Source organism: Camelus bactrianus, chromosome 20 (genome assembly GCF_048773025.1).
Source record: "Camelus bactrianus isolate YW-2024 breed Bactrian camel chromosome 20, ASM4877302v1, whole genome shotgun sequence".
NCBI lineage: Eukaryota > Metazoa > Chordata > Mammalia > Artiodactyla > Camelidae > Camelus > Camelus bactrianus.
Genome location: NC_133558.1, coordinates 10,056,689 through 10,073,126, shown reverse-complemented (window position 1 = coordinate 10,073,126; position 16,438 = coordinate 10,056,689). Strand labels below are relative to the sequence as shown.

At 50.8% G+C, this 16,438-nt stretch overlaps 1 protein-coding gene across 5 annotated transcripts in view; it reads right to left on the bottom strand.

Moving 5' to 3' along the window:
• The window catches only part of JARID2 (jumonji and AT-rich interaction domain containing 2), a 228,771-nt gene that overhangs the window by 20,807 nt on the left and 191,526 nt on the right, over positions 1 to 16,438 (bottom strand). For all 5 annotated transcript variants that reach the window (XM_074348127.1, XM_074348129.1, XM_074348126.1 and 2 more), the window contains 2 exons: positions 8,910 to 9,148; positions 1,230 to 2,310 (listed from right to left, as the gene is read on the bottom strand). In XM_074348127.1, coding sequence (XP_074204228.1) covers positions 1,230 to 2,310; positions 8,910 to 9,148 — 1,320 coding nt within the window. The remainder of the gene's footprint in view (positions 1 to 1,229; positions 2,311 to 8,909; positions 9,149 to 16,438) is intronic.

Sequence of the window (16,438 nt, the reverse complement as noted above, 5' to 3'; positions counted from 1 at the left end):
CACTGCAGCCACGACTTGGTGCTGCTCTGTGGGGTCACCATAGTCACACAACACAGCCAACACCAAGCTCCTGAGATGCTTTCACCCCTCAGTAGGTTCCCACCATCGATCGCACCCCTGACAGTGGCCCACAAACCAAGACTCTTTCAATTTAAGCAATTTTCATCTGCTGAGAGGAATAAAGAAACCTCCGTCTTACAAGGAACCCATCTCACTGCCAAGGCTCGACACTTCAGTGACTATTAACGTCCCCTTTGCTCCCTGCCTCTGAAAGGTCAGGCTCTCCAAATCGCAGGCAGGACAGGCCCTGTTCCTGTCGCGGGTCTAGAGCCGGACAAGAAGCACGTGACCTCACCGGCTGACCCAAAAGGAACCCCACTCCACCGAACTGGCTCATCTCTGCCAGAGCGAGTCAACCCAGAAGGTGCGAGAACCAGGAGAGGAAGAGGGCAGCGGGCTCCAGGAGGGCTGCCTGGGGCCAGAGTCTTCCCAAAGGCCAGCGTACGTTCACAAAAGGAGTCACTGAGGCGCGCTTTACATCAGCACCAGCCAGAGCTGAGCCCACTCTCAGGAGCTGACACACATTCCCGGAGCCAAGGGAAAATGAGGAAAGAGAGAGAAATGCGCTGAAATGTCCCCCCACCCAGAAGAGTCCTGTGTTGAAGTTCTAACCTCAGCGCCTCAGAGCGTGACTGGAGACAGGGTCTTTGAAGAGGTAATTACGGTAAAATGAGGTCATCAGGGTAGGTCCTAGCCTAAGGAGGAAGGGGTAGCAGGAATACGCGCACAGAGGAAAGAGCACGTGAGGTCCAGGAGAAGGCGGCCGACCCCAGCGAAGGGGAGGAGCCACGGGAGAAAGCCATTCAGCCAACACCTTGCTCTCAGATCTCCAGCCTCCAGGCTGTGAGAAAGAACTTCCTGTAGGTCAAGCCTCCCAGCCGCTGTACTTAGTTAAGGCGGCCCAGCAGCAGAATGTATGGGACAGTGTTCCTGCCTGACTCTCTGGACAGGCTCTGGCCTCAGTAAGGAGACCCTGTAGCTCCAGGGGAGAGGGACAGGGCCCACCTTCCTCCTGCCCGGAGCCCCGGGACCCAGAGAAGGGCGGCCTGGGACTCCTCCCGGGCCAAGAACGGCCGGAGAAGCAGGAGCTCGTTTGGGGGCGGGGCGGGGCGGACACGGCGGGATGCGGGCCTGGGTGCGGGGAAGGAGGCCGGGCGGCGGGGCCTTACCGATGAGCGGGAGCTCGTCCATGGTGATGCCCTGAGATCTGAGGTGCTTCTTGATGCAGGCCAGCCGCTGCACGTTGGGGCCCCAGCGCCGGCCCAGCTTGTGGATGTGCTGGATCTGCGTGACGAAGCGCATCTCGTCGTTGAGCTTGCACTCGGGCCGCCAGTCCGGGGGCGGGATCACCCTGCACATGCCGTACTTCTCCACCTGAGGGCGCACCGACTCGATGTAGACGAGCGGGTCGTGGAACTCCTTGGCCGACGGCCGCAGGACGGGGATCTCGTCCATGGCCGCCCACCCGGCCCTGCCGGCCCCCTTCTCGGCCTTGGCCGCCGCCTCGTGCGGCCGGGGCAAGGGCTCCGATTGCGAGGTAGAACGATTTTCACAGGGGACGCCGTCCGGCTTGCCGTGTGCTTGTCTGCCCGGCGGGCCCTTGCCGGCCGCCGCCCGCTTCGGCCGGTTCCTCTCCAGGCTCCGCTCGGGCACCTCCCTCTTCACGTGGCCGCTGAGCGGCGCCCTCTCCCTCTCCCTCTCCGCGGGGGCGGGCGTGGGCGTGGGCGTGGGCGCGGGCGCCGGGGCCGGGGCAGGAGGGGCCGCCTTCCTGCCGGGGCCCTCGGCCGCCCCCTTCAGCTTCTTGGGGGGCGACTGCGGCTTGTCGGCAGGGGGCGCCTCTTCCAGCCTCCGCTTGGAGTTCCGCAGCCCCTCCCTCAGCTGCCGCCCCCCCACCTCCTTAGTGCATGACTTTGGGTTCAACCTGCCACTGACCTTGAGGCCATTGACGGCGGGCCCGGTGGACTTGGACGCCCCCCCGAGGGATAGCACCTGTTTGCGGGTTTTTGCATTGCTACTTTCAGTTTTCCCTGAGATTGTGTGGTTGACAGCTGAACTGGGCTTGTGGTGATTGGGTTTGGTTTCCTTAACCAGTTCTCTCTTGGCTTTGGTGTATGTGACAGTCCCCTTCGTCACCGTTGCAGTGTACTTCACAGTTTTGGACGGTGAAGGTCTGACTTCGCGCATCTTTTTGGCACTGGTTGCACTTGTACCCAGAGATGACATTCGAGTGACTCCATTGACCTTAGAAACCTGGGAGGCAGCAGAAGGTGGGGGGAGCAGAATTAGTGCACGGCAGCAGGTGACCCCACCCGCTGTGACTAAGCAGCCTGTGCCTGCCTTTGAGAAGAGGCAACAAGGGTCCCGGCCAAGGCAGGCAGAACACCCGGCCCCAAAGACCACTCTGAAACACTTACAGAGTCTGCAGGACTAGGCACCGGTTGTTCTGCACAGAAACACACAGCCAGGCCTGGGGGCTGCCCCATGTGTATCTGGGTGTATTTACCATTCACATCTGTTGTTAGAAACCAGACGTTTCCAGTGAGGACCCTCCATGTGCCTGCCAACCTCTGTCACAGGTTAAGAATACTCACAGTATCAAGGTCCTGCCAATCTGGGAGAAGAGGATGCACACCGCACGCACTTGCACATACACACACCCCCCTGCTCCAAGTGACAGGGTGGCTATTTTTTGTATACTTCACGTAACAGCATGATCTGCCCACAGAATTTTAAAATCTACGTGCTAAATAGAGAACGAAATAAAAACGCTATGGAAGGAAAGGAACAAGAGCACTCACGTGGCTCAGATGCTGGTCACAGGCCAGACCCAGAGGTGTGGATGACAGTCGTGGGCATCTGTTAGACTGCAGCCCAGGTGCCTCGCGGGACACACCTCACCTCCGTGACAAAGCAAAACAGGCCCAACCCCCTTGTGTACAGGCAGCTCCCATTTCCTGTCCTCTACAAACATCCACGTTCGGTTCCACAGGAATTTGATAAACGATCAGTTTCTCTTCATGACTGTCTTCAGCTTGGACACCAAAATAATTCTGTGATACATAGAAGTCACCCTCATTTATAAAAAGAAGCCAGAGAGTGACAAAGGTGGACACCAGAAAAGCAGTAATTTCCAAAGAATGATGACAGGCCCACAGTGGGAGCCACTGCTGGGCTGATTTTGGGTGGACACCATGTCACAACTCTGCCTCTCAGAGGCCTTGGACGTGCCCGTCTTGGGCAATGATTCCTCACCGGCAAGATGAGCTCAAAACCAGGACGCCAGGGTTCCCTAAGCACCACCACCTCCCAGAGGGGCAGACTAAAAATAACGCCATCACTGGGAAACAGCAGAAAAAACAGCTCTCACCAATAAGCCCCGAGGAGAAGGTGACCAGAAGAGGAGTCAGGGAGTGGACTGTCCAGCTGCGCCTAAAGCAGTTTGGCTCCCGTCCACACCTAGCGCACCCACGGGCTGTGCAGACGCCCCGCCACCAGGGCAGGGTTCTGGAAGACAGGCCCGAGCCCCGCCCCCAGAGCCTCCCACCTGGTAGGTCCGAGCAGGAGGGAGCCCAAGAATCTGCATTTCTAATGAGGTCCCAGATACTGAGCCTCATCTGAGGACTTACTTTGCTGCAAAGTGTCAGGAGAAGGTTCTGAAAACAGAAAAAGGAAAGAAGCACCCAAAATCTGTATGTCCTCCTGTGCCAATTATACTCGGTCCAATCAAAGCCATCAATTCTTGACTGAGATTGTGTTCCATGAGCCAACCCTGAATTCTAGACTCACTGAGGCCCCAAGCCCTAGTGGAGGGAGAGGCCGAAGGGAAGACCCAGGGGTAACAGCCCGGATGCACCACTGCAGGCCACCCACCCAAGAAGGCAGCAGCACTGACAGGTCAGGTGGGAAGAGGGTCTGGAACACAGAACAGGAAATAACGCAAACAAAACTAGCAGCCTGGCAGCAATAAATTAAAAACAAATTTATAAAACCGGGGGTAGGGGCAAAGACAAAATTTCCATGGTAACTATCACTAATTTGGAACAGGACGCACGGTGAGGAATGCAAATATCTCTAATTTTTAACTGTTCTTTCAAACAATTCCATTGACTAAAAACAAAACAAACCATTTAAAAGAACTAAAGCAAACAGTAAAATCCTGCTGAGGCTCACAGAGGGAGTTTTCCATCAGCCAGATGCTCCGGGATCCGCACCTTCAATGAAGACACCCCTTGAGGCCCTCAATCTGCGGTTAACCATTGAGAGTAAACCTGTTCAGACTCCTCACCCAGCTCGCACGTGAGCGGACTACACAGCACCATTAATCTCTCCTCGAAGAGGAGAAACCGCCTGCGAAAATGACAACCAGCGCGCAGTGCTGGACGCCACCATGTTCTGCCAGCAAAGCGCACCATCAGCTGCATACCCTGCTGAGGCTCAACTTTCAAGCTTCTCAAACCTGGAAGCCCTATGAACCCCTGGGGAGCTTAAAAATAATGCTGATTCCAGTCTGACCACCCCCTTGATCCAGATTCTGATCTAATCAGTGAAGATGGAGAAAGGGGATCAGTGTTCGTACGTTCCCCAACAGCTTCGTGTTCCCGAACGTTTTGGCCCTGCCCTCCCCCACACTGTGGTCCACCTGTGGGAGACTAGGCGCCGGACGTCCACATCTCCCAGATTCTACCTCAAAGAAGAGCGCAGGGCCCCTGGGTCCGTGCATTCTGGCTTCTCCGGGGCACCTGAACTCCCAGCCTGCTGGGAGGGAAATTTTCCCACAGTAGAATCTGATTTAACTAAAAGCAACACCTTGTTTACACATCTCTGTAAACACAGATGCCTGTTCCTTGGCCTGCACTCGTCTCCGGGGATCCAATGTGTAATTGGTACCAAAGACAGCAAAGCAGTGGAGGAAGGCACTGTCTCACCTTCCCACTGAGCATCTCCTCCCAACCACCACCTCACAGGACAGAACCAAACACTTAAGTTTCGCCTTGACCCACGGCCAGGTAACCACTGGGGCCCGTCTCACTGCTATGCATCCTGAAGAAGCACATGCACTGAGAACAGAAGAGACAGGGCATTTTAACTCACTGGAGAATTAACACAAAGGAGGCTCATGGCAGAGCCCCCCACATCTCTTCAAGTTGCTCCTTCTCGGCTTAATATGGATTTCTGACTTTGAACCCCACTCCCCCACAAATGTCACTCAGCTCTGCAGGAAGTGTGGTGTCTTGACCACTTGTAGCTCAGGTTACCGCAGGCACACAGCCATGGGGTTTTACAGCAGCCTGTCCTGGTCTCAGAAGCTGTCCTCACTCCAACCAGAAATTGTCAGGCTTTCATTTCCCACTAGAGGGAGCCATTGAGTCAGCTGGCTCTGCCTAGGAGAAACATGGTTGGTTGGAGACAGTGCATTTAGACTTTAAAACTCAAGTTAAAAAGCAAGAAAGCCTAAATGAACAGAATCCACTGGACAGGCAGTGAGTTATGGACAGGGAAGGCAGGGCCCTGGGCTGGAGAAAGGTTAAAGACAGTAGTGAGCAGAGGGACACGGCTGGCTGACAGGCAGCCCCGCTCTCCAAAAACACCTGGGTCCTGTGGGACCCTGAACCTTCTACAAAGCCTGCTCCCTCTGCAGGCCTTGTATCCTGGTCACAAAGAGTGCCAATTCAAACTCTCCGGGTGACCTGATGAACAGCAAGGAAGACCCTGAACACTCTTCGAGCTAAGGAGAGTTTCTCACATTTTTCTCTCTAGATGCTCATTTTTCCATTTTCCAGAATGTTAAAAGAACACTCGCAGTTCTGAACAGCTAAACCCTCTCCTCTCAGCCTTACTCAGCCAAGATGTTCTGGAGCCCCGTCCATCTGACCGTGAAACGCTATCCACCAGCAGATGGCCCGGCCGCTGCCCACGCTCCACGCGTTTCTTCACATTACAGCTCGGCCTTGGTGCACAGGTGAGAACAGGCAGGTGGCCCCGTTCGGTGCAGCCTAGCCATCCACATCCTGGCTTACCGACCACACAAACTTCTTTGCAAACACCTCCTCACGACATGCTTAGAAAACTAACATTTCCAAACCTTCTCCAGGTGCAAGGAGAGTTTCCCCATCCTAAATTTGTTCTGCCTTTTACTGCATATAACTTAAGTATCATTGGCAGGAAACACTCCTTTGTCGGACACCCACCACACATCCAAATCACCATCTGGGGCAGCCACACACCCGTGCATGTCAATGGCGGTCACAGCGCCTCTGGTATAATCAGAGCTGGAGGGCTGGCCAGGCCCCTCACACTGAGTTCACATGCTCAAGTCCAGGGCTTTTTAAAAAACAAAAAACTACCACACAGCACTGTGCAAGGCAACGGGGGAGGAGCTATCCTAGCAGAAAGCATTCTCCCTGCCTGGGTGCATCAGGGAAGCTGGGCAAAGTCACTTCTCGACAGCTCCCTCTAAACACTGCTCCCTTCACCCGGCCAGGCCCGGTACTATTGCACTGTTTTTTTCCTTTTAGGCTGAATGAAAAAAATTAATCAAAATTACAGATCCAAGTATTCTCTGGGCCCCCATCTTTTATGCAGTTGAAAAGATGAAAGGTCAGATTCTAATCACTGGCATCAGGCTGTTACAAAGGAATCGACAATTGGCTTTTATTGACCTTTTTTTTTTTTTTCAGAGTACTTAACTAATGGGATTTGATGGCATCAAAATTATCCTTTCATTTCTCGCAATATCCCTGGGAGAGGAACTGGCATCACTGGCTCCAGATGCACAATACAGCCCAGGAAGGTTACATGTCAGAGCTGAACTCTCAGCGGAGGTCGTGGTCGGAGCCCAGCTGGGAGCCCAGCGAGAACGCGGAGCCCTGGCTACCCCATCCGCGGAGCCCTGGCTACCCCATCCCGAGGACCTGATGGGGGAAGGTGGGGCAGGCAGGACAGGGGAGGAGGTGGGTGGAGAGCGGAGGAAGTGGTTACACCCTGCCTGCAAGAGCCAGCCAGACTCCCGCAGTTGCTCGGACGATGGGGCTCTGCACCCCAAGGGTGCCCAGGTCGCTCCTCTGCCTCCAGGACTGCGCGTGAAACGGGCCACACATGCACACTGTGGAGCAAGGGGTGCCTTCCGCTCCCCTCCACTCTTCCCTCCAACCATGGGAACTCCTCTTGTTCAGTCACAAAGGGAGATCCTGAACTGACGGATAAGCCCTGGGGACTGAGGATGAGCTTGGATCACTCCAGCCTCAAACATGAAAGAGAAGAGTATGTGTGTGCGTGTGACTATGGTTCTATGCGAGAAGTCACACATTCATCCCTTACTGAGATTCCTGGCCCACAAATGCCTCCCCTCTGTAACTTTTAGGCTTTGAATTGCTCTCTTTCATAAGGAAACATTGGGAGGCAAGTTCTGGAGGGACAAATCCCTGTCCGGCCAACAGCTTTGGAACCTGAGTAGACAAGACACCAAAGGGATGGTGTGTCCTGTGCTTTATGCCTCTTGGTCCTGAAAACTGGGCTCCTGGCGTAGGGGAGGCCAATTCCACAAACAGCTTGGGTGTTCCCATGAGGAAAACTGAACTCTGTTTGGGGAACGGTGAGCAAAATATGCAAAAACCACTTGTTCAATCTCAAGATAACAGTGCAAAGCATGCAGCGGTGATCTGAGGACCACAGAAACAGACCCATGAGGGTTCGTGCCTCGTCATCCCCAACTGAGAGCTGAGTGGTGTCTGAAAGCTAAAGGTTAAGACAAATAACACGTGTACATACATGAATATAGTCACAGAGTCAGAGAGAACCATTTCTAACATTATCAAGAACGAGCAAGACCAGGGGGAAAGAACGGTTCAACAAAAGAGAAACTCCAACCCTGACACAATGACCATCTTTCAGTCACTCGACAACACTGCCGGTCAAGTCAAGGAACCTCAGGTCCACCCTCACCTCACCCCAAATCAATCTTTCAAGATCACAATCTTCGGTCTATTCTAGGGAAAAACTTAACTGCGTGTTACAAGATTCCCAGTGAGGAGCAAGTCCTCGTCTGTGATCCCTGTGGCTCACTGACTTCGACACCGAGTGAGGACAGGGAGTAGAGGGGTCAAGGAAGTGCCACCTGTCCTGGGACAGCCCCACAGCGGAGCGCCAGGCACCTCCTCTCTCCCTGCTGTCTCTGTCCTGGGTCCTGGAAAGTCACGGCCAAGGACAGGAAGCGCTGTCCGACGGGATCTGCGCTCTGTATCTGATCCTGAAGTGGGGGGCAGAGGGAGCAGAGGGCGTGCGGACTCTGCTGATCCCAAGGGTGCAGGACAGAAATGCACTGGGGGAGTAAGTGTCCTGTTGCACCTGCACCCCGTCTCACCCCCACCTGCAGCGGCTCAGCAGTCCTGGCCGCGAGACACTAACGTGTCCATCAGGAAGAGGTACAGCCCAGGCCGTCCACTGCTGGAGCCGCTGCTGGCCTGTTCCAAGGTAAAGTGTGGCCCTGGCCTAACCTGAGAAAACGCTGCTCCCTCCCCAGTACTCTGCGCCTCACCTGGCGCCCGGGACACGGGGATGGAAGAGGGTAATGAAGGGGCATTCCCTCCCTACCCTTCTAGAACATCCCAGCTCGAGAGAGCCCGCAGCTGGTGGCACCGGGTGACGGCAGCATCTTCCGGAGAGGGATGCGAATCCACCAACGGGAGGGGAGGCGCAGGCCCCGGCACTTCTGCGCCCGGGTCGTGTTTCTCTCACCCCCTCTCCCCTCTGAGCATCCTTTCCTGCTTTCTGAGCCCTGGAAACATGGATTTCCCCTTCAGTTAACTTGGTGATCAGGGTCCCCTGTACGGCCAGGCCGGGCAGGGCTTTACCTGTTTCCTTAAGTCCTGAGCCGACCGATGCAGAGGCGGGTGGTGGTGGGTGGCGGCGAGCCCCTTGGCCGAGGAGCCCCCCGCGGAGGGGGTCGCGGGGGGTAGGCTGGCAGAAGCCTGCTCCCTTCGGCTGTCGGCCCGGGGCTCGCTGTGCTTCTCCTTCGCGGGAGTGGCCTCTTTGCTTTTGTGTTTCTGAACAGGTTCCTTCTCCCGTGATGACCTGCTGGAACCATTGAAAACTGGAAAGGAAGGAGAGAGAAGAACAAAGTCACTACATCGGGTGTGCTGCCCACTGTCTTGCCCCCATACCCCCTGAAGACAAAAGGAGAAAGAGAAGAAAAACATTCCGGACAAACACCGCGTCTCATATGCCCTCAAGTCAAGACAAGCACCACAAAGATAAGAATAATCCTAACATGGAGAGACCAAAGCAAAAGTTATAAACACAGACTGAGAATCATTTGCTTTGGTTGAAACAATTGAAAAATCCATTTTAAAAATCCCTACAAACACACACACACACACACCCTCAGAATATCAACAGTACACCTTAAACAAAACAGTGGAATTAAAATGAAGAAACCAAAACAAAGAGTCACATTCCAAGAGCAGGGCCACTTCATGTATAAAGATACAGGGGCTAGAAATGGTCATATATATTCTTTAAACTTAACACATTGTGAGGCTGCAGATCTGATGACAGACATCGGTCAAGATGTAGCTGTGGCACCAGACCCCTGGGTGACCAGAGCAGAGCGAGAGAGGCACGGGAGCCCTGGGCCGGACCTGCTTCCACTCCAAAAGCCCTGACAGACAGCAGTAACAGCTGACACGCACTAGGTGCCTGCTGTGAGCCCAGTGTGGGCCGGGAAGTCGTTCAGTCTCTGGATCCAAAGGGACATGATCTTCACGCCCACTTTACAGAGGACCCAACAGAAGGCGCGCGCCTTGCCCAGGCTGTGCTGCCTCCCAAGCACCCCCCTACAAAGCTCCTGACCTCCAGGTGGCTCTCAGTGCCCCTTCCAAATGTGCCTGCTGGACCCCACCCTCTCCTGCTCAGGAAGTTCACAAGAGAACAGTGACGCTCGGGTCTGTGCGGTAACTTCATCAGCGCTGCTGCCGCGAGCCTTCTCCTGTACTTCGCAGCTGGGACCCACACTCCCAGACAGGCTCGGCGGGCCTGGCCGCTCTCCAGGGCATCAGTTCCACATCTGTCCCCTCTTACCCACAGGCCCCCCTCCCCTCAAGCCATCCCGGCAGGTGGCTACTTCTTCAGCGGAGGAAGGGTGCCTAAGCCTGGTCTGTCTGGCCCCACAAGCTCCAGGCAGAACAGCCAGGGAAGACAGCGAGCCCTTTTAGCTGTCGTTTAAAAAGGCTCCTGTTGTATTTCCTGGCAGAAGGAGCCTCAAAAGGTCACTGTGTCCACCTGCCCATCAGACACCTCCTCTCCAAGGCTATGCCCACCCCAACCAGGCCTTGCAGAATTCCAGGCAGAAGTCACCAGAGGACCAGGCAGCTGTAAAGAGAAAACTCCTCCTCTGAGGTGGAGTCTCTTCCTGAAGCCGAGAGAAGCAGGGGTCCAGCCCCCTCCTCAGACAACCTGGCCTCTCTTGAGGGTACCCTCCCTCCAAACTTACCCACAGAGCCTTGCACGCTTTTTCACCCCCATTCGTATGGGTGTCCTACAAATTACACTTATGCCTTGTAGGGAGCAAATGTTTTTCTCTTATCTGCTTTCCCATCTGTTAACAGTGCTAAATCTGCTAACACATTTTTTAAAGTTTCTTTGGTTTTATGCTTAGAAAATCCTATCTTTTCAGATGGTAAGATATTCCTCTAAGTTTTCTTCTAATTGTTTTCCATTTTTGGGGGGTGGGGTAGGGTGGGGAATTAGGTTTATTTATTTGTTTATTTCAGTGACGATACTGGGGGTTGAACCCAGGACCCTGTGCATGCTAAGCACATGCTCTACTGCTGAGCTGTACCCTCCCCTACGTCTAATTGTTTTCTGGTTCAGTCGCTTAGATTTGTTTTAGAGCACTTGTAATTACATCGTATATGGTGTCACACAGAGACTCACATTTTCCATATCTGGAATGGATGTGAACCCTGATCTCTAAAGATGCTCTCAGCCCCAGTGATTACACACTCTAAACAGATTTTCAATACTGAGAAGACCGGCATCACATCAAAATATGGTATATGATCCCGTGTTGTGTGAGGTTCTGCTGGATACCCTCAGTTACAGGGAAAATGGAGAGCTTCGAATGGCTGGCATTTATTCTAAGTGTAAGTAACTACACGCTGTCAGAAACCATCCATCACACCCAGGCTGGCGGCATCTGTACTTGCTTTCAAGACAAATTAGAAGCAACATCCATAAGAAGTCATACTTCAGTGTGATTAAAAATCAAGCCAAGGAACATGCATCTAGGCGACTCCTGACCGTTCAACCAATTTTCTAAGGCGGTGAACACAGCTCCTTTATGGAAACCCAGCACAGGAAGTTCTTTATTTTTTCTTTTTTAAATCTTAAATCTTCCAAACTTCTCCAAGCTTTGTTACTGCCACAAGATGAGCTTCGTGACACAGTCTGCTATGAAAGAAGTGCCAGTTCCAGAACTAATTCTCTTTATTTGGTTACAAAAAAATTTTTTTGATTCTGGGGTTGGTCCCCTTTCGTAACACTGTATGAGCAGTTCAACTCCTGTCTACACCTGGGCAAGCTGTGTACAGCCTTGGTTTTCTCACCCGTAGGCTGGGGACCACGTGCTCCTGTGTGAGGGTTCAGCTGGCACTCAACATTTGGGAGAACTTCCTGCTGCATATTTAAAAGGACCATCTCAGGTTACTACATACTCAGATTGGGGCAAAATCTCTTCTAGCTTCCCGATCTCGCTGCAGATCCAGTAGGAAAAACAGGCTTCACTAAGCTGAACAGCAGGCCTGAGCAGACCCACCACAACCTCCTGCCTCCCAACATCCACTTCATAGGAAAAAAGAGGTGGTGCCAATGCCCTGTCCAAGCAAAGAGAAATAACGATGCTGAAAACAACTCACATTTTCTACCAGCTTAACGAGTGACTTGACCCTTGGGGGACCCACAGGCCCTTTCAGGGGATTCCCTAGGTCAAAACTATTTTCATAATTACACTAAGAGAGTATTTGCCTTTTTCTCTACGTTGCTATTTCAATGATGGTTATTAAAGGCAGATTAGCCATCAGGGAAATACAAATCAAAATGACCAAGAAATCCCACTTCACATCCCCTCGGACGGCTCTGTTCAAAGACAATGGCAAGTGTTGGCCAGGACAGAGAGACTGGAATCCTCGTGCACTGCAGGTGGGACTGTAAAATGGCATGGCCACTCCGGAAAACAATCTGGAAGTTCCCCAAAAAGTGAAACAGAGTTCCCATGTGACCCAGCAATTCCACTCCCAGGTAGGCACACAAGAGAAATGAAAAATGTGTCCATGTAAAAATGTGTGTACAACTGTATTAAGTACAATTACTAATAACAGTTCAAAACAGGGGTGGGGGGAGATAGTCCAAAGGTTCATCAGCCGGTATTTATCGAAACAAAATGGGGTGTTACACACCCATAAAAAGGAATCGGGTACTGATACGTGCTCCGGCCTGGGCGAATCTTGGAGACATTCTGGGAAGTGAAAGAAGCTAAGGACAAAAGGCCACCTCCTCCTGCAGGATTCCATCCACGTAAAACGAGCAGGACAGACCAATACACAGACACAGAAAGTACATGAGCAGTTCCAGGAGGGGAGCAGGCTGGGGAGGCTTTGGGGAAATGGGAATGACTCCTAAGTGGGTACAAGCTTTTCAGGAGGAAGGCGATGAAAATGTTGACTGTGGGGATGGTCGCAAAACCCTATGAAGATAGTAAAAACTACCAAGTTGTACACTGTGGGTAAATTTTATGATATGTAAATTATATCTCAATAAAATTATTTTTTTAAAAAAACCAGCAGCAATAAGTGGTAAAAATTTTTGGTGCCTTAACACAAATCAATGCAATTGCACCAAATCTGACTAATACTTATTATATTCTTCATTACCAGTTACTAGCAGTTAATTTAAAAAAAAAAAAAAAGCCAGTTTCACATCAGGAAGTGACAAAGCAATAGAAATTGTTAACAATGTTAAATCTCAACTCTTGTGCATCCATACTTTGTATGACACACGTGTAAGGTGCTTCTCCTGAACAGTGATGACTGTTTCTAGGGCAGAGCACTTATGAGATTGTTTAATGCTGTAAGCTAGCTGCTTTTTCATGGAATTTTTTTTTTTTTTAATTTGAAAGGACAACTGATGTAGCCATTTGTCGGCTATCTTCTCAAAAATGAATAAAGTCAGCCTGTCAAGGGAAATAATAGTTTTTGCTGCCAACAACAAAATTCACGATTTCAGGGGAAAATTACAATTTTGGAAAACCTGTACCTGCCACCATGAGTTTGACAGCCTCTCAACACATAAGGACTTTCCCGATGAGTGTGCAGAGATGAGATTCTTTGATACTATGTGACGAAAGGTGCTGACGACTGCAAGGGGTGCAAAGCCCAGTGAACCATTATTTTCAAATGATCAATACAAGATGTTACAAAATTGCACGTGGGTACATGAGCCATTCAAGGCAGAAGGCAAATCCATGGACTTTAACACAACAGAGTGTGAAAAGTTCACCACCATGGGTTCAGATCGCTGTAACAACTGATCTTGAAGAAACTATGCTGGTTGAGTGTGGGTATGAAATGAAAGAACAAAATCATTCACAAAGGCTCCTCCCTCTTCCAACCACCTATTTTTCTGAGATTGATTTTCTTCATATACATCAACCAAAACTATATGCGGCAAGAGAGGCCAGCCCCTGGAAACTGCTAATCCACTTTCTGTCCCTACGTTTTGGTCTGTTCTGGTCCGAATGCAGAGGCAGACCTAAGAATCCAGCTGTCGCTGTCCAATCCAGACCCTGAAGAAATGCACAAAAATGTAAAACAATGCAACTCTCCTCGCTAGAACTTTGGGGGTGTGGAACAGAGTCCCTTTTCATTAAAATGTTATTTGTGTTAACATGTAATGGGTTTGTGCTGTTTTTGAATGAAATTTCTAAATTTCCTGTTTTAATTTTAACATGGTAAATATCAACAAATGCAATCCACAAAATAAACGCTTTTAGGGGTTCCCTCAATAAGTGTTAGGAGGAAAAAGGGATCTTGAGACCAAAAAGCCTGAAACCAGTAGGCTGGATCGTCTTCACAACGGTGATTAGCTGCAGCATGGCTTCCAGAGGCGTGGATGGATCCTGTACTTCCATCTACACCTACAAAACCCCCAAAACTCAGGCTCTAAGGTGAAGCTACCTGAACTTGAATCTGGAGAAATCATCTGCTAACTGTTTGACTTTGGACTGGTTTCCTGTCTAAGACTTAGGGTTGCTTGGAGGATTCAGTGAGGAAGTTAATCTAGAAAGGATCTTAGTAGGGGCAGTGGGCAAGCGTTAGCTTGTACGGGTCACCACACCACTTCCGATGGAGTCGGTGGCAAGTTGTTACAGGGAGACTTCAAGGAAATCAGTTGAGAGTGGAACTGCCAGCAGTATCTTTCTGAGATCCAGGGGGGGAAACCCAAACAGATCCTCCACTGGCATTACCTGCACCTGCCATGGAAGGCACAACTCAGGTTCTGTTCTAATGCCTTTCAGGAGCTTCCACACCAGAGCATCAAAGAGACTCCCCAGGAAACACTCAGGAAAGCCAAGCTGGGGCAAAGGGGGCTGTGACTACAACAGGAGAGGAAAAAGGGAGGCGTGTGCCCTAAACATTAATATTAACCAAACTTGCTGCTCTGTGAACTGCAGCCCCTGATTCTACAAAAGACTATTTTGACAGATAATCAGAAAGGGGGGAAGGATTTCAAAAATACAAAAATGAAGAACTGAATAAAATTAACTCTGATTTGCAAACAAAAGATGGGTTTTCAAAGGAATCCGCTCTTGTCACCATCTTGCTATTATTTCACAGCTGCCATCCACCCAAATGGCAAACAGGACCCAAAAGTCAACTCGTGTTCATGGGGGGCCCCCACCCATGGGGGGGCACACATTGGCTAAGACGAAGTATATTTCGTCCTCAACAGCTCATTAGTTTTAAGTGTCGTGGGAACCTGCCAGTTTTAGTCCTCCAAGTAATTATCTTTTGTCTTAATTTGTAAGATTCTCCAGAAGAGGAGAGAAGGGGAAAAGGAAAAAATACTCACTCCCAGGAAAAGCCTAAACCCTGTGAACATAAGAGACCCACACGCTGTCTCCAATTAAAAGGAGTAATTGGACTCGTTTCTTTAAGGAGAGAAACAAAGCATTTATCCCAGTGAACCACATTAGGGAAACATACTGTACTCAGATACAAACAGCTCTGTGTTAATCAACAGAGACACAGCTATTGATTTGTATACACATATGCTGAAAGTTAAACGGCCCACAGACGAGGGTTTTCATGCCATGGCAAGCAAAATCTTTAAATGCAAAAGACTGGTATTCTGATTTAGGGTCACTGCATGGCTGAGAAGGTAAGTTCTGTTCCCAATAAGGGATGAAAAAGAAATGGTCAAGAGAAGTCACTTTAGAAACATCTTCACCAGCATTCCCGCGAGGGCTGGAAAGGTGGGAAACGACATTTTCTAAGGAGGAACTCGCAATATAGCTCCAGGGAGTTTGTACTAAAGGATGTTCCCCGACCCGCAGAGTAAGATCCTGATGTGGTTCCCAAGGAAGAGCCATAAGGCAGTGGATAAAACCGACTGTAAGGTCTTTAAAACACTCACGACATACACGACCTCTCGGAGGGATGGAGATAGCCTGGCTGTGATTTCCAGCTCCCAGATCAGAAGCACATCTGTGCCTCTATTCCCACAACCACGGGCCAGCTGCCTCCCCTCATCTGCCCTCCAGGAATCTCTTAAGTATTCAAAATAAAGGATATAAAATGCCTTCCGTTCTTCAGAGGAAGGAGTGGTGCAAATACAAGAAAGTTGATGTTTTCCAAAGCTCCTGCTGTAACGGCAAGGAGAAGACCCACATCTGAAACAGTCACTCCCTAAACAGAGCCGACAAGGCCAGCCTCCCACCCTCCCCACATCCAGCCACCCCAATCTTGTAATTATTCGTGCTAATAATAAAGGCACCTCAACAGAACACCAGGAAGTGATCCTGAGGTTTTTTTACTAGGTGAGTAGGAAAGGGGACTGACTCCTTGCCTGGTGTCTGACAAAAAAAAAAAAGTTACTGTACCCTGAGATGACCCCATGTCCAGCCTTCACCTTCTTAAAACAGAAACGTGGACAAGACCCACTCAGAAAGCTGGGCCGGGAGGTCTGCTAGCAGACACGCCACGACCAAGAGGGAAAAGTGAACAGTCTCAAAGACTAGACTAACCCCCACATTACATAAAGTAAGACCTGCTCCCTGTCCTGCCCCCCAAAACAAATCTAAGGGACAAAAAAAAAAAAAAAAAAAAAA